At 29.3% G+C, this 19509-nt stretch overlaps 1 protein-coding gene across 1 annotated transcript in view; it reads right to left on the bottom strand.

Annotated features, from left to right (window-relative positions):
• Positions 1–19509, bottom strand: part of LOC129958240 (cyclin-Y-like protein 1) — a 51661-nt gene that overhangs the window by 7597 nt on the left and 24555 nt on the right. Inside the window, exons 4-8 of the mRNA XM_056070540.1 lie at positions 15333–15364; positions 13476–13664; positions 13098–13217; positions 10562–10728; positions 2279–2441 (exon numbers count right to left, since the gene is read on the bottom strand). Coding sequence (XP_055926515.1) covers positions 2279–2441; positions 10562–10728; positions 13098–13217; positions 13476–13664; positions 15333–15364 — 671 coding nt within the window. The remainder of the gene's footprint in view (positions 1–2278; positions 2442–10561; positions 10729–13097; positions 13218–13475; positions 13665–15332; positions 15365–19509) is intronic.

Raw genomic sequence — 19509 nt, 5'->3', positions numbered from 1 at the left:
AAAAAGAAATAATGAACAAGTAAAAAAACCATCTTTGAATGAAAACAAAATAGAAGAATGGTCATTAAATGATGAAATGCAACTAAAAGACCATTGGAGATTTCATTACCACCACCTGGTGAAAATACCTCTAAAAGAGCAAGAAAAATTGTCCGTTCCCAATTAAAAAGAAATAAGATTAGATATGTCAAGCCATCTACAACTTTACATAGACGATAAGTACGAATCAAAATCCAGGTATCCAAGATGTAAATCTAGAACAGTCAAGTGCTCAAAATGAAGTATCTACTTTTCGTAATATTAAAAAAAAAAAAAAAAAAAAAAAAAAAAAAGAATTTCATTCAAAATAAGGTTTAATAGATTATTAATATAATAAATTTTGTATTTTTTCATTTATAAGGCCTTAGAATATGAAAAGTATAGCTATTAAATAACCAGGATTTTTTTTTTTTTTTTTTGTCGAGGATGCTTTAACTTGCTTAAGACCTGAGGTACACATATGTGTTTAATGTAACTTATATGTACCTTAAAATTATGGGACTTAAAATTGTTTGATCAGCAAATATTTTTTTCCACAAACTATTGAGATGTAACAAAGGTGAAAGATCTAGAAATCAAATTTTTAAACCAGTTTTTAAATAGTCAGGTCTGAAGAAGTTAAATATATAAAAAAAGTGGGAATTGGATCAGGAAATTAAGATTTAAATTAAATTTTAAAATATTGTATTATATAATATATAATAAATTTAATTTATCAGCATGCTAAAATGAATTATTTTCTAAATACAAGAAATCAGGTTTCATTTTAACTTCTGAGTTGCTCTAGATTTATTTACTCATGATGACTTTACTAAGTGCAGAACTCAAAATGATATAGCTGTAAATGCTCTTCTTCTAAATTGATATAAACTCAAAATATGATCACATGTTCTCTTCCCCCAGCTTTCTGCCTTCCTCTTCACACTAGGTCTCCCGTTGGTCATGATTCTCACAAAGAAATCTTAATAATTGATAAAATTGAGTTCCATCCATACTATCATGAATTAAAAAATTATATGCCTGCTTCTCCTTAAACCAAAAAAAAAAATGTTTTACAAAAAGTCAAATCTCATAATGAAAGCAGGGCCTTTGCTATCATATTAAATATGTAAACATTCTTTGAAGAATCTCGAAAATGGCTGGCTATTGTGCTTTAATATTTTCATGAATGACCATTCTAAATGTATACTATCATTATACTAAATCTCCTCCCAAACTCAATTTTCCACCTTGTGCCCTACCCTTATCAGATTCTAAAATTTCCAACTCAGATTTGTGAATGAAACTGGTTAGTAACGAAATAACAAATAGAGCAGGATGTCAAGCCTGTATAAAAATGTTTTTATATTAGAATTTTTAATGCAAAAGCTTTTGATTTTTCTGATATTTAGTCAACTCCTCCCTCACCAAAATTATTCAAATTAACTTTATTTTGTTTTTAAAAGTGCTAATGTTTGAGAAGAAAAAAATATTACCAATGTACTACATATATAATTCTACCATTATTTTTTTAATGAATGAATCATTCATTGAAGATTTCCAAGCATAAGACATATTTTAATGGGTTTTTTTCGTGATTTAATTATTTAGATTAAGACATTAAATATTATTTCTCATACTGAAAGCAATAGTTAGAGATACTGTCACTACCCATTTTTAAGAAAACAAATCATTATTCCATAAATATAAACAACTTTCCACACTTATAACAGCTCCTAAATATGCGAGTTACTATATATGTAAATCTTAAAGTGTTTCTAAATATTTGGAAAATTCAGTTAACCTCCACTTCATTAAAATCTGCCAACAAATCAAATTTCTGCATTTCAATCACCTCTTTTTGTACATAGTAAGGTTACCAATTCTGCACATTTGTGAAAATGTTAAAAATAAAATAAATAAATAATAAACTATCAAATTCAGTTTCAAGGACTCAAATTTTTATACTGTTACATTTGATACCACGCAATATCACAAACCTTATACATCCATTCGAATTTTCTGTCTCCCAAAAATGATTAAGAACATTCTTTATTCAATTAATTAAATTCTTATTTAGTCTACTGTTTCTCTGATGACATGAACTAAAAGTTCATACTTAAAAAAAAAAGAATTTTAACTTGCATAAAAGATAACTGGTAATATTCCTTTGCTTTGCTATAAGTTTCTTACATAAAATCAACAATTTCAATAGGCATAACAATTCATATATTACAGAAGATAAAAGAAAAAGAATTACTTCTAATTTTTGTGCCCGTTCTTTGCTTAAAGGCTCAGTGGGAAATGACACATCATTTTGGTCAGCTAAACTTCGCAAATCAAAGTAATATTTTGCATATACACTAGCAGGAACATTTATATTAAATTGCAACATTTCCAAAAATTGTCGCTCTAACTCATTCCTAAAAATAAAAAGTAAATCAAAATTATAGAAAAAAATTATTTTCACACTTTAAAAGAGAGCCATAAAAGAGAACTCTTTGATAAACTAAGCTTTTATAACTATACACAAATATCTTATTTACATAATTTTGATTATATATATATATATATATATATATATATATATATATATATATATATATATATATATATATTTTACATAATGCTTAATGTTTATGGTCTAAAATTCCAAAAATAAGAAAACTATGAGATGTACTATCACACTGTTGTTATATACTATACTTAGTATTTATGTGATATACTAAATTTTGTAAATAAAAGATAATGAATATAATTCATGATTAAGTAATTTAAATATTCAGCAGACATAATACAGACTTGAAGCAAAAAAGAGCCAAATATAAACACTGAAAAATAAAGTAAATATGATTAATTAACCAATTTACATAAAAAATGCTTAAGATATTAAAATTGATCTCAATAATGATAACAATCTATTCCAAAAATACTGAAATTCTGCAGAAGTGTGTCATGTCTGATTCACATTTGTAAAATTGCAATCATAGTTCTTTCCAAAACGTTCTGAAATAAACGGTTTGTTTTTTTAATGGAATGATTCACAAGCTGTGCTTATGTTAAAAACAGCCTATATCAAAATGAGAGAAATGCAAACTGATTAAAAAAAACAAAAAACAGATTCAGTAGAAAAGAAAGTTATGCAGATGAAGCTACAAGGTTTAAGCAACAAGTAAATTACTACAATTTGTTGAGTATGCACTTTCTCAAAGAAGTTCATCATTAAAATCTTAGAAAATTTTACTAGGCAGTCTCTTAAAGAATATTCAAAGTTAGAAGAATATACTAATTCCATTCCAAAATTACCTTATAATTTTCTTCATTAGTGACAAAACAAAAAGATTTTTATTTATAATACTTTTAACATTATTTGTGAAGTAACAATGTCTTTTTTAATTTATCTAGAATTGTAAATAAATATTCATTAATTAAATTTTAGAACTAATTATATAAATAAAAAAGCTATAATTTCGAAGACCCTGGAAAAAAATATAATGTCACAAAATATATGAGCAAAAAAAATACACAACTTAGTTAAACACAAAAACTTTAATATCATCAGGGGTGTTTGTGGGACCCCAAAAAATCCCCTGAAACTTTTACGGACTTACTACCGGCATTTTGGAGTTTCGAGAAGGGGGGGGGGAGAGAAATGAAAAATTACAATTATGAAATATTGAATGACCTAATTATAAAAGTTCAATGAATTACTTTTTTTGCAAAATTAATAACCATAAATTTTCAAACATATAAACTACTACATTTTATGCAAATATTTTAAATTACCTGAATTAATTCTTTAAAAAAAATTATCTAATTTCTGCTGCTTTTTTTTATTTTCTGATGTTTGTGGGCTTGTCTTTCTTTTGTGGTGACTTCATAATTGCAGGAAGATTGACTTTTATTTTCCTCATTTACAGTTGAAGAAATTTCCTCGAGAACTGCACATGCAGAGGTAGAAGCAGTTTGCTTTTCTGCTAATGTAGAAGGTTTTTCAGAGACTTTTATAGGTGACTCATCTGAAATACATGTTTTTAAGTCCTCTTGATATGTTTTCCAACTTCTGTTCATATTCAGTAAGAGATCTTTGTGAATTGGATCAGTCATTGGATTTTTTGAGCCATATTTTTCACATGAGGTTTCTTTAGAAGCCATTAAATCATATTTAATAGTCTGCACTGCATCTAGGGAATCAATCTTAAGAGAGGTTCTATAGTCAGTGACAAGTGTATCCATTAAGTTGAATGCACTTTCCACTAATGGGCCATGGAAGCAGCTAAGGCAGGCTTTGACCAATTTAGCCAATGTAGGATACTTATAATCATTTGTGAAATCATCTTTTAAATTAAAAACTTAAGACCAATATTTATCAATTGTACATTTGACTTGATTTCCACTTTCATCAGATGTGTAGAGCATTTCTTTGGTGATATCAATATCACTCTGGTATAACCTTATTTCAGCTTCTACTTTTGACTTTTCATTATCACTAAAAATATGGGACATAAAAGATTATAATTTTTCAAAAGCTAATATTGTACTGGTTTTACCTCTTAGCTCTGAATCTAATGCTGTAAAACTAATTAGATATGAATTTTTAAGGGGTAATTTCTGTTTCATATGCTGAAGTGAAATTCTCTTGCGTACATAAATAAAAAAATATTTCAATAAGAGAAACGAAAAATTTACACGTGCATCGATAAATGAAACGAAAATTTTGAGCGGAGAAAAAAAAGTTGCGATGCGATCAATGACAAATATCTAATACGGCGAAAAATCCCCCTTTTCTACTTATTGGCGTCACGCCAGGAGAGATAAGACCTTTGAACCCAGAGTCACGTGATCGCACATCTGGTCGCGAAGTCTCCCTTTTTTTTCTGCCGCGCCTACTTGCCGAAAAGAATCCAGAAGAGAATGTCCGAGAAACGGGGGAATTAGTCATAAATCGCAATAAGGAAAGAACAAAAAAGAAGTTTTTCCCCCCTTTTCACGCATTATCACTGCCTTTGGAGAAAGAAAGGAAAAGTTTTCACCACACACGCTGACCTTGCGTTTTCTGCTTTCAAAGCAAACAAAATCGCCCAGATCAAAATAAATAATTCATTATTATTCCTACTTTCTTTTGAACGACGATCCCCGGAATTTCCGGGTATCGAAGTTCAAAATCCCCGGAATTCCGGGGTTTCCCCGGAGCACAAACACCCCTGTATCATTCTTTCTTAGAAATGAAATTTAAAAATATGAACATATGTAAAAAATAATCACAGCAGTACATGACAATTTAAAAATCTGATGGCATTTCATCTTGGAAATATAAGGTCGAGGAGATCTGAATGAAAATATAAAGTCAATATCCTACAAATTCACCCCCCCCCAAGACTTTTATCAGTCATTGTTGCAGCAAGTCCCAAGAAAGTTTCATTTTTGAACTGTCCCATGCATCCTTGATCGCATTGATGAATTCTTTCCTTTGATACTGTTGCATGTTCTTATAAACAAATTGAGCAAATATGCCCTACATATTTTCCATTGGGTTTAATCAAGCTGACCGGCCTCATTTGCTTCAAACCAAGCTTTTGTTGAATGAGCAGCATGGATGCTGGCATTAACCTGCCGAAATATCCAGTCTCCTTATGTAACTAATGGGGCATTGGGAAACAAAGTATCTCTCAGCAAATTTTGATACTTTACAGCATTCATTCTGGTATCAATTACTACAAATGATAACGTTCCATTAGTAGCAAACGCTCCTTATACCATGATTGATCCACCACCCTATTGCTGCTAGGAAAAATACGGTTTAATTTTTTTAATATCATGCCAATATATTTTAAAACTGTCTGGCGCATCAAAATTAAATTTTTTCTCGTCTGAAAAAAACTATTATCTTCCCATTTATCTCCAAATGAAACATATTTTTTTAGCAAATGCCAAGCGAGCTAATTTATACTTCTTTGTCAATGATGGTCGAGGTTGAAATTTTACGAACAGTGCCTTTATGTTGGTACTTGAAATATTGTGGACAGTTCGGCTGGTACATGGTAGGCTTATATCACCAACTATTTCAGAAGACTTTTTTTTTTTGTTATACGCACATCGAAAAATGGGCGATTTCTGGCGCCTTGAAAGTGCACTTGATCTTCCTGGGACCTTGCACCTATCATACTTTGAAGGATATTTTAAAAATTTATTGATTACCACTTTAGACCTGAAAATAGCTGCATCACTCATTCCACTCACTTTCATTCCAAGGATTTTCCCAAGTTCTACATCGAAAAATCGTTTCTGCCTTGGCATCGGTGTCAATAGCACAGAGAAAGATTAAAGACACCCTAAATGAGTTAGTTGTTGACTTTTAAATTTCGTACTTACTGAGATTGCAAAAAATTTGCATATCCCGCAGGGGGAAGAAAAAAAAAAATTGACGACTTTTCTATCAGCATATACGATTTTTAATATGCCAATTAGTTCGATTAATTTTAATTGAAGTGTATTCTAACTAACAAATCATTAGCATACTTAGCATTTTAATTGCTTTCCCATCTGGCAAATTTGCATAAATTCTTGTTTAACTGAACATTTATTCCACCTTTAAATTTTTTTCTAGGGCCTTAAAAAGTTTCGAAAAGTTATATAAAACATTGTGGTTTTAATATTTTCATTTATTATTTTCATTTATTATTCAGCACTAAATATTTCAAGGCAATTTTAAAATGAAAAAAAATAATGATTTCGCTTTTTTTTTTTTTTTTTTTTTACATAGCAGGAAACAGATCATATACCAGTATTAAATATCAACTGTTCTAACTCTATTTGAACATAAAAGAAGTAATAATATGCCTTCTAAATTCTATCTATCTTCTCTCCTCACCCCCTTTAATTCCATTACATATTCCAAGTACATGTATTCTGCAAAACGGGACCTTGAACTGTAATGTTTTATTTGCAACACAATGCTTCTGTAATTTCAAAAGTGACTACATTTTTATACATATTATCACATTATACTTATTCCTGCACTCTATATCAAATATTCAAAATGCACATAAAATGTTCTTTATTCTTCAGAGGTATACACAATAGTTCTATTGTAAGCATTTTAAAAAGTTAAAAGAGTATAAACACATGTGTTTGCCATCTACTCAGCTAACAACTAAAGACAATATTGACAAGTTGGATGTCACATGCAGTGATTAATGAATCTGCACTAGAAGTCACAGTGTAAATTCGGTTTTTCACATTTACCATTCAACCTTTCATTTCTCTAATAACAGCCTACCTACTAACTTGTGAAATGTCACACCACAAAAAGGAGTGTATCCAAAACGCCTGTTTTTGAGATTTGTAGAACCAGAAATCTTATTTTTTTAAAAACAAACTAGATAAAGAAAGACAGGCATGAAAAAAAAGAAACTGTCTTGGAATGCAATGTCAAATCATAAGATTAATAGCTATGAAAAGCTTTACAACTTCTTCAAAATGACAATTTGAATCATTTTCCAAACTCTTGAACTCCCCCCCCCTTTTTTTGAGGGGGGGGGGACAACATACAATTAAATGACCATCAAAAGAGAGCTTAATAAAACTCCTGAGGTAATTTTTCTTCATTGCAATAGCCATTTAGCTTTCATTACTTTATAGTATTGCATACAAAATAGGATATATATAACAAAGACAGAAAATTATCTGTGTTACAATTTAGCAAATAACGTGTAAAATAAGATATGCATTACTACCTTGTTTTTGAAAGTGTAAAATCAATTCTGAATGATGAAAATAACTTAAAATTTCAGTTGAAAACTAAAAACAAATGAATCAAACGTTTTTGCATAAACGATAAGAAACAATGCCAGTTTTGTAAGAAGTGCATCAAATAGCAACAAAGTACTCAGAAAAGAGAATATTGGAACATGACCAACTTGTTCCAATACAAATAGGCTCTGAATCCAAAGGAAAACCGAAGAAATTCCTTTCTAAGAGGATACTTTTCACTGAGAATCAACTATTATTGTTTGGAAAAAAATCAACTATGAAAGACTCAAAACTGCCGATGAAGTGGAAACAATATAAGAGAAAACGTGTTCTTAGCACTCATATGTTAGTTATAAAAGAATAAGAATACCCCATTCAAAGTTTTTATCCATGATAAAAGGAAAGGGAAGTAAGCAACAAATCAACATTACCTGAAATAATAGTATATGAAATGAATGTTTATATTTACGTATGGAAAAAGAAACAATTTTTCTTTATTATTGCCTACAATTTAGCAAGACAAATTCAAAAGATATTCATTCCCCATGATCTATAATTTAAAATCATCCAAAACTAAGAACTTGGGCGAAACAAAAAAACCAAATAACATTTTTACTATTATGATATAAATCATTTAATGATTATTTAACATAAAATTAAGGTTTATTTATTTATTTTTTGAAATTTATATATTATCACTGTACCGATTTCTGTATATTTTTTAGTCACCAGCTTCATTTTTTTTTTCTTTTGCAACATTTCTTTTACTCTCCCCCCCCCCGAACTTTTTCTGCTTTTCTAAAGCTTTATAATATCTCACATGCGCTAATTTTGTATACTGTAGCAAATCTCCTGAGATCGGAACATTTCAGACACCTCCAAAGTTTATAGCATATCCTTTATGATAATAAATCCACTTTCCTCAGCCATACTACCATATGAGGATACAAGAATTATTTTCACGACTACCCCCAAAACAGCAAATTCTTTGGACTTCAAAATATTAGAACAGAAATTACTTAATGTTTTTTTTTTCTTCCATTAAATGAATCAAGCTGTTCTTTGTAACTACTTTCTTAATTTTTAGTTTCTTCAGGAAAATTTCAAATTGAATTTTTGCATGTTCTGAACATACAAAGGAAAGTTATGCTTTGGAATAAAGAAGTTGAAGCAAATTGAACATTCGCTTTTCACATATTATTGCAGTGCTTTTCAATAAACGAGGATGTCAACAAGATATAGCTTTTAAAATAGTAAAATTTTGATACAGTTTGAAATTTATATATATAGTTTTCAGATGCATCGACAAAAAGAAGAAACTTTTGAAATTAGAATCAATTTATTTTACCCGAAGTCATAATTTGTAAAAAGGAGAGACGATGATAAAAAAAACACCTGTTTACATCGAGGTAAATGAGCAAAGAGACAATTTTCCCCATCAATGATTTTACTAAGAGAATCTAATTTGGATTTCTTTGATACGTTTAGACATAGAGAAAGGAATCTTAGGCATCTTTGAAAAATATGTGTGGGTGTTAGGAATTTTTATCCTTTTACTCGAAGTGTGAGAAAATGCGATTTATCTATGAATGTTCGATGGGGACACATTCTTGGTCCATAGAAATCGTATCAAGGCTCGTACCTCTGTGCGAGACCACTTCCCTAGACGTCCTGCCATTATTGTCGCTGTTTCAGGTCTCAGCATTAACACTCTCTGCTCAAACGACCGGTCTAAGACAAGTAGGGCCATCTGTCTCCACTCTGGGTAACAATATTCTCATCCACAATTTCTACTTTCCAAATGCTGCTGCTTGCAAACGTTTTTTTGGGTCACCCCTCGTATGTATATAGTGGTATTCCTAATAAATATAAAACACTCTGTTAAAAAGTGCAGAGGAGAGAGTGTCCGATTTCAGTAGCTTCACTAATATTTAAGTAGCTGTAATCACTATTTCAATATTTGCATTTTTTTTTCTGTCAGTCATGGAAATTGGACTCATCTATGTAGAAGAAAATTGGTGTGCTTCCGCAATTCGACAGGCGTGAATGGCTTTATTTGATTTTTAGAGCTATGGTGACAACCTTTTATTCTTGTAATGTTTAAAGAGATCTGGAGAAAAAAAAAAAAGAATTTAAATTCCCAGTACTTTCTCGGATTTTAACGAAATTTTCAAAATTCCCAGCATATTCCCGATTTGGCAGAAGATTTTTAAATTCCCAGTGTTTTCCGAATTTTTCAGTGCCAAGGCAACCCACTTCTATTTTTCATGCGGTATATTTTCTTAAAACAACTTATTCATGTTTAGAGATTACAATGAAATGGAAATTTGATAATCAACGAAATAACCAATGTTATATAAAAGTTCCAAGTTATTTTCTTTACTGATTGAAAGATACGAAAATATCTGAAAATCAATTCTATTATTATTAATGTTTGATGAAGTTCTTTAAATATGATTTAGAATGATATAATTTGAAGGGGTAGGGAAAATGTTCTGTCAATGAGATATTTTAAGCAATTATCCATCCAACAGTTACTATTTTCAAATGTAAATACAGTTTACATTTGAAAACAGTACCTTTAAGGTTTTTTTATAGTAAACCGAATAAACCTTTTTAAAGTGCATGTAAATTATTCATTGGTAAAAATGTGTTTATGCAATGAACAATCTAAATTATAAAGACAAGAATAAAAAATGGATTAAAATCCAATACTATAAATGTTTCACTGAAAAAACTACAACATGAAAATAAAATCTTTATAAATTTATATGGCATAACAATAACTTACATGTCCTCAACTGAAATATCTTTAAGAATCTGACAGTAGTCTACATTCCAAACTGCTTGGTCATCCCAAACTTTTGAAGCCAAAAGTATTGCACCTAGAACTATCCGTTTCCATGTACTAGGAACAATATCTATTTCAGCGTAAGTTAAAAGCCTTTCCAAATAAACCTGAAAAAAAAAAAAGAAAGAAAAATGTATATACACACGAATCTATGCAATTTTATATATACAACTACACTAAAGTATAAATATTGTAATACATAAAGCTTCAAATTAATGTATTATAGAAAATTAATCAAGAGCATGCAGAATTCCACAATATTGTTACAAATCTGTAATTTTGTCTGTCTGCACAGTTTCAAGGCAAGGAAGAGCTTTACAGATATTTTAATGACTACTGAATGGATATCAGGTAATGATTCTCTGGTCTTGAAGACGAGGGGGGAAAAAAAATCCCGGAACTACTAGAATTTTGGCGATTTCTCAATTAGGAGAAAAGATACGGTATTCTAAAAGCTTCTTAAGCCCTGTCATGTAAACTATAAAAATCAAAGAAACAGAGCTGAGGCTAGAAGGATCAAGAAAGCAGAAACAGTCCGGCAAATTACCATATTGGAATGTTTATCCCCAGCAAGTTCTCTTTCAGCGCTTTATGCGGTTGATCCGATGACTGTGTAGAGTTAATTTCTAAAAGTTTTGTTTTTGTACATATTTTGGCTGTGTGTTTACTACCTGTGTCTCAGTACAGAATAATTTTAAAAGTAATGATTTTAAAAATGAAAATGAAAAAGAAGACTAACCAATTCAAATCTGATCAAGTTTATAGAAAATGTTCTTAAAATTTTTTACCCACAAACCTATCCACATTCAGAAGAATTCGGTTCAGTTATCGAAGATTATGATGACACTAATGTCGATAATGAAAAGGAATTGTCTCTTGAATAAAAATTGAACTAGCGATAAATAAATTAAAAAAAAAATGAATAAACCAAAATACAATACAGAAATCAGCTATATCCAAAACCATCCGACGAGAAATCCATTTATTTGAAAATCAGGGATTTAGAGGTAAATACTTGGAAAAAGTATATCGCGCATTGCTAACAGTATCACCAACTAGCGTAGATGCCGAAAGAGCGTTTTCAACAGCTGGTAAGTTTTGCACAAAATTACTTTTCAAGCTTAATGACAGTACAATTGATGTATTATGTTTTTCAGATCACATTTCAAAAATTCGTAATAGTACCACAGACTGAATAGTGACATTTACACTTTTTTTGTGATTTAAATAAATAAAATGTTCCTTTACTTTTTTGCGATTCTTTATATACTGTTATAAATTATAAGTTACAAATTATTTTTTGTGATATTTACATTCTCTAATAAAACTGGCAAATAAAACAAAGAAACACCAGTGTTTTCTTTCTTTTTCTAAAATTTCTACTACCGGTATTAAGATCTAAAAAATACCGAATACTGGTATTGAACTTTTGGTCTAATATTACAATCCCTACACACAATTAAACAGCATTTTATTAAAAATCGATTAGGAATTATTATTATTCTGAAATAGCAACTTCATACATCGCACAAATTCTATCATTACATTACATTTCATATGTCTCTAATATCATTAATTAGAAGAACAAAACCGAATTATTATACCATTATCAAACAATGCAAGAAGCTCTTCAAGACCAAGCTCAGAATGTGTTTTTTAACATATTGAGAATAACATCTTGATAATCCAAAAGAAGTACAACAGAATTGACATTTAAAAGGATAGAATTCACTAAACATCAATTGAACAGTTCTTAACTACATGTACAAAATTTCTTTCAGAATAAAATATAAAAAATTGATGGTAAAAATTCTCCAAAAATTTAGTCAGAGTGTAAAAAGTTAAAGCTATTAAAAAAATACCCAAAACTTAATGAAAATGACTATTAAAAAATAATTGGGCAAAAATTTGACTATTAACTTTATATTATGAAAACGTGCTTTCTTCTTAAACTTGAAAAAGACTATGTACTACCAATAATTATCAAATTAAAATCAGCCAAACATAGAAAATATTTCTGAAATATGACATTTTATAATTATTTTTTAACAACTTTTACTCAACTGTTACACCAAAATTATAACAAATTAAAACAAAAATTATAACATTTATCATAATATATATTATAAAAAAGTATACTTTTATATTAAATTCTTATCAGAATATTTTTACAGTATATTTTTAAATTCCTACCAGATTTACGTCTGGTAAGAATTCAAAAATATAAGAAATGAAAATATACAGGGGTAAAAAAATGCAACTGTGTATAAATTTGCCATGTATTTGTGATTATTTATATAGAGTATACAAAAATGTCAACATTCCTAAACGATCTACTATAGTTACCATTTTTGACTGTAGAATTAGCATTTTTCTTATTCAATGTTACATTTTATAAATCATTGGGTAACATGCACAAATGAGAGAATATGGTAAAAAATAGGATACACACATATTTGTTTCTTTCAGTACTTACAAGAGTAATTATGGCACATTCTGCAGTGAGCTGAGCTGCATTAAATAATGTCCTAACGAACCTGTATATAGTGCGGTGATCTGGATCCTTTTGATCACAGTCGTCTTGTATTTTATCCTTCTAACAAACAAACAAACAAAAAATCATTTTAAAAGAATATCAGCAATTTGGTATAGAACTGAAATTTTTTTACCTATAGACAAAATCAAAAACTCATTATAACGGATTACATTAAATAATTTTAAATCAGTTTAATAATTCAGAATATTTCCTTAAGTTAACAACAATTAAACATTACTCAGAAACAAAACTATTATGTATATAAGAAAAATTTAGAAAAATACAAAATATTTTGTTACATACTGGCATAATACTTACAGATAACGGATGAATTCGTTCATCAAAAATATCCAGAGTTCTATTGGAAGTGCGATTCCGAATATGGTAATATATTGCTAAAGTAACACATTTGATGGTATTCTTTAAATTAGGTTGACTAACAGTACTATCATCTAGAAAAATTGTCGAGCATGAACTTGACTTCTTCAAAGGTCTGGTTTCCAGTAACTGAAGAGAAAAAAGTATTCTTAACAAAAAACAATTACATTAGAACTTGTATTTTATATGAAGCAATAAATTAAAAGTACAGACCATTGACAATCAGTATGAAAAGTGGACAACACAATGAACAATCTGAGAGACAATAGGATTCATCATAAATAGCATTTTAGCAGAGCAATTAAATAATAAATAAACTATCTGATTCTAAGTCCATGGCTCTGAATTTTCCCAACTCATTAATTCCAGCATGGAAACCAACTAATCCTTAGCATGGTATGACAACAAGCATTAAATAATTTTCAAAACAAATTTTAGTCAAATGATTTTAATATTATAATTTATACATGATTTCATGTCTAAGAATGCATGACCAATTTTCAACAATTTTAACATATAACTTTTATTTAAAAGTAGAAGCATTTTCTGAAGATGATACATTAGCTTCAAGTAGGTGAAATGCCATAAATCTTTAAATCATTTAATCATATTTCACAAATGTATTCAATACATAATGGGTAAATACTTAAGTACTCAGTACCCTTAAGAACAATTATATAGTAGACTTTCATATATTTATCACAATTTAAACATTATAATATTATTAAATGAAAAAAACAGATAGTTTAGCAATATTATTAAAAATACTTCAACTACTTATCATAGAAATTGAGGTATAAACTATTCTAAGTATAATTGGATTTCTAATTTATGCTTATAAAGTAAATGAGATATTAAAATATTCATTTACATCAAGAACAGTTCTCAGTATAATTCTCAAAAATATAGATGATCACATAATATCCTTAAACAGTGCCTTTCAAACTAGAATATAGCGACTCTCATCATCAATCAATATTTTATATAATACCTAGATTAAAATAAATTCTGACATGCACAAATTTTAACCAAACTATCAAGTGTAAGTTTAAAAAAAGGTTTGATATAATTTATAAATAATGAAAATACAACTAAAAAACTTCAGTCATCCTCTTCCTCCTTTCCTGTTTTAATCAACTACAACTAAGCATTCTACAAACATAGCATGAATTATTTTGAGGGGACTGAAACATTTTAAACACAATTACATACACAGTAAAAAAGTTAATTTAAAATTATCTATCAAAACAGATTTAACTAAAAATGAACCAAGTTCAAATATTTTACTGATATCATCTTCATTCAAATCATTAGTCAAGAAAATACATTAACATTTTTGACAAAACTTACGACGTTTACATGTTCAAAAAAAATATTAAAATTAAGTAAACTTTCTTGAGAAAGAAAGCTTATTTAGATTATAACAGAAAGGAAACAACGAAACGAAAGATAGTCTAAATACACATTTCACATTTCTAATACTAATAAAAATCATAATGCTTCTATGTTCATTATGTGCTTCCTCTGCTAATTAGCAATTTTGCTAAATCTAATTTATAAAATTTGGGATCAATGTTTCTACATTCCAATCAGATGAATTTTTAAAAAATTAATTTTAGATAAAAAAAATTATGCCTCAATAGTGATTTTCAAAAATATTCTCTTTGAAACGAACTTATATAATATTATAAGGAATACAACTAGTAAGGAACCTTTTTTAACTGATGGAACAATCAAACACAAAACATGCAAATAATTGGAGAACAAGACTTAAAAGCAATAAAACATCCTACTCACATTACTTTGGCTTCTCCTTTTCTCACGAAAATCTGCAATAAATTTAATATTATTAGTGATACAAAAATATCAAAGATTAATACTTCTTAACATCACAAATATAGCGGCCTGCAATAATACTGAATTTGTAATGTTGCTTCCCAGTGCAGTAGGTTTCAGGATCGATGGAGGATCGATGATCTCTGACCTTGGCAATAAAATAGGATTCCAGAATTTACAGGAATTTCGGTGACAGTCCATTCGAAAGGGAATTATGATAATCTTTCTAACACCTTTGTAACGTCATGAAAACTTCAAAGATCTAGGAAGACAGAGCTTAAGCCAATGAAATATTGAGGCAACAATGAGTTGTGTGCTCAGCAGCAAGTCGAATATTGAGTCAAGCGCTGTGTTAATAGTGAGCCGAGCATTGTGTTAATAAAGAGTTCAAGTGAGTAAATAATGAAGAACAGCAGACACTGGAGAGGCATGAATAGTCGTGTGAAGTCTCTCTTCAATTGAGTTTTTTTTTTTTTTAACATTTTTTGCTGATATGGTAGCTTACTATCAATTTGTTGCTTGTGCATTGCTATTTACAGTTAAGTGCAGTTCTTGTGAACACTCTGGTTATGTTTTGTTATTTATGTGAGTGTGTTGAATAAACTCTTCTTTGTTATTAAGCCCATTGGCCTATTTTACTGCATACTCACTACAATGAACACCCTGATTTTGCAATTTTTCGGGCACTGAATTTTCCATAACACACTAATATGTAAAGCTTAGGAGTGGATTGGCTTTAGCTAAATATCCTGAAGGAAAATCGCACATTGGAAATAAAATTATCATTACATCACTGCATACCAAAACATTACATTTAAAAAAATACTACAAAGAAAATGAAACATACAGATACCACATACACTGAAACAAAAGAAAAAAAATACTATTGAAAGATAACTATTAAAAAGTGATGGTTGACTATAAGCAATAATAGCAAACATATATCACTTAATAAGAAATATAGTCACCATTAACTGAAATGATTTCTAGATATCAGTTTTATATACTAAACACAAATTTTGAGCCAGTTCTTGAGGAAAGCATATTCATTCCTTAACCATCATTTATTTCAGCAGTGGCTGCTCATCAGAAGATGAGAATATATATATGTAATATTATTTGTGGTGAAGCATGATGCAGTTTGAAGGCAATGAAGATACTTTTAATTTCGTGACGTCGTTTTATTTCATTTTGAAGAAGCAAGCATATGTACAAGCGACGAGCACACAGAACGAAACAGAAAGGAATGAGGAAAAAGCTCTTGGACATTTTATCCCTGGTCTTATATAACCTATGATTTTGATAGGGAAAATATTTCTTTACAGTGCTAATGTATTATGAGATTTCGATAGGGATTTTCGTTACACGGGTGGATAAGGTAGGGGAAACACAGGGAGATTTTAAAAAATAATTTGCTTGATCAGCGGTATGTTATCTCTTCACGCGTAGTGTGGGAAAGTTAGATTTTAGCTGATTCAACAATTTAACAAAGCTTCTCTTGAATTAATTAAGTAGCGACAGTGGAATTGGATCACGAAATAAGAGAATATTTTAGAATGAAGTTACTATGGGCTAAATTAAGATAGAATTTAAAAAATTAATTAAATTGAAATTAAGAGTTAAAATATCATTACAATTTTCCCCCCACTGCAAGACGCGGAAGTATGTCGGGGCCCTCGACATACAGCCTTACCTTACAGTGGTGGTCAAGTAAGAAACTAAAATTTAAAAGCATATTAAAAGTGATACCCGAGTTTCCCTTACCTTTACAATATAAAAATGATTTTTAACAAGATTATATAAAGCACAAAAAAGATAATATGATATCTGTGAATATATTGGATAAATATTCAACAACACCAAAAATAATAATATTAAAATAAGCAATATACAAATGATTTTCTGCAGAAACTCAGTCTATTGTCTCTCAATCTGTAAGATTGTCTCTATTTGATGAGGAATGTCTCTAAAGAATGTTTGTATACAGTGTCTTTAAATAGTAGAAGGCTCACCAAAATTATCAAATTGAATGTAAAATATTGGAATAACAAATTGAATTTATATAATAGTAATATATCAAAACAGTTCTAATTTTTGTATATAACACTTGAATCTGAAAATAATATGAGATTCAAAATACTCTTATAATATAAATATTTAAAACAAATGACATAAAAATGTGTATTTGTGAAAGAAAAACTTTAACCCACTAGTTAGTCAATTAGTGGTGAATAGTAAAACCTTGTCCACCAATTTCTAGTAGTGGGTGAAACTTAATGACCCAAAAGTAGGACATCAAGAAAAGGGGACGTAATTCTTATTCTCTCTCTACTCTCATCCAGGAATATTTATTTCCAAAGTGGAGAACAACATATCCAGGATAAAAATAGAGATAGAAATTAATTGTGAGGTTGACCCTATACTCACATCTCAATAAGACTGAGGTATTTGAACTTATGTTGTGATGGCGCCTATCACATCATCATCATGAAAAAAAGAAAACTAACTCTTACGAGTGGAGACAACGGGCCAACCAAAGTGGGGTTTTTATGTGGCAGAAACATGGGAAATAAAAGGGGTATTTTTTTTTAATTTAAATTATTATTCATGACTTAATTTTAATTTTTCTGGTGGATAATATGTTCTTAATTTTGATACATGGACAATATCAGTAGCTTTGTTTGTTAATGCATTTGGTTTAGTTATTTCATAATTTACATCTGAAATTTTAGTTACTATTTCATATGGACCTGAAAATACTGGAGATAATTTTCTACGATTTGGATAATTAAATTCCTCATACATTACAAAGTCACCAGGTTTGAATGAAGAATCTATAAATCTAGCATCATATCTTACTTTATTTTTATCATGATATTTTATTGTATTATCTTTAGCTAATTTTCTGGCTTCTTCTACTGGAGGATAGAATTGATTTTGAGTTAAGGGAGGAGGATAAGGTAAAGTGCCAAATAACAAATATGCAGGAGGAAATTTTGTAACTGAATGGGGTGTCAAATTATATTCATTGATTACTCATTCTAAAAGTCTAGTCCAAGGTATTTTAGTAAGAGAAGAATTGACCTTACATTTTAATTTATTGACTGGTTAACTCTTTCACATTTCCCATTAGTTTGTGGATGATGTGAAGATGTTAACAGATGTGTGACACTGTAATTTCTGAGGAAATGTTTGAATTTAGATGAGGTAAAAGCACCATTTCTATCAGTTAATAATTTGGAAAGAACCTGAATTTGAAAAACTTGTTTTAATATATTAATATAAGTTTCAGAATTTTCATTTTTGGAAGGAAAGGCCCAAACATATCTAGTCGCATGATCAATTACTATATGAAGAAATTTTTTAGTTGAATTGTAATAGTTAAATCCACCAACAGTATCGACAGAAAGACATTCAAAAGGACGATCTGTGGGGGGGGGCACAACCTGTAAAAGGCCAAATCTTTTTTGCTTTTTATTTTTATTTAATTGACAAATATCACAATATTTAACAAAAAGTGCAATATCTTTAGTAATATCATTTTTTGAGTGCCTGGATGCCCAAATTGTTCATGAGCTGTTTGCAAAACTTTTCTCCTAAGAGAAAAAGGTACAACTATTTTAAATAAATTTTTCTTTTTAACTACAAGTACATCATTAATATTTTTATATTTAGTATCATCTAAATTGTCTAAATTTTGATAGTGTTTTATCTCATCTAATTCCATTAAATGCACAGAATGTTGGAGATATTGAGCAGTAGGATGCCTTGATAACATATCAGCTTCAACATTAGCTGTTCCCTTTAAATATTTAACTTCATAATCAAACATGCTTGGTTTTAAAGACCAACGAAATAATCTTCCCCTTAAATTTTTTACATTTTTAAGCCAAACAAGAGCAGCATGATCAGTATGAATTATGAATTTTTTCCCATGTAAATAGTAATAAAATTTATCAAAAGCATCTACTGTTGCTAAACATTCCAACTCAGTTATACAATAATTTTTTTCATAAGATCGTAAAGTTCTTGAATGATAAGATACAGGATGTAATTTACCAGAACAGTCAGGCTGTTTTACAACAGCTCCAATGGCTACCTGAGATGCATCACAAAAAACATGAAGAGGTAAATTAGG

Source organism: Argiope bruennichi, chromosome X1 (genome assembly GCF_947563725.1).
Source record: "Argiope bruennichi chromosome X1, qqArgBrue1.1, whole genome shotgun sequence".
Taxonomy (NCBI): domain Eukaryota; kingdom Metazoa; phylum Arthropoda; class Arachnida; order Araneae; family Araneidae; genus Argiope; species Argiope bruennichi.
Note: the sequence above shows the minus strand (reverse complement) of the source record. Positions and strands in the feature narration are given on the sequence as shown.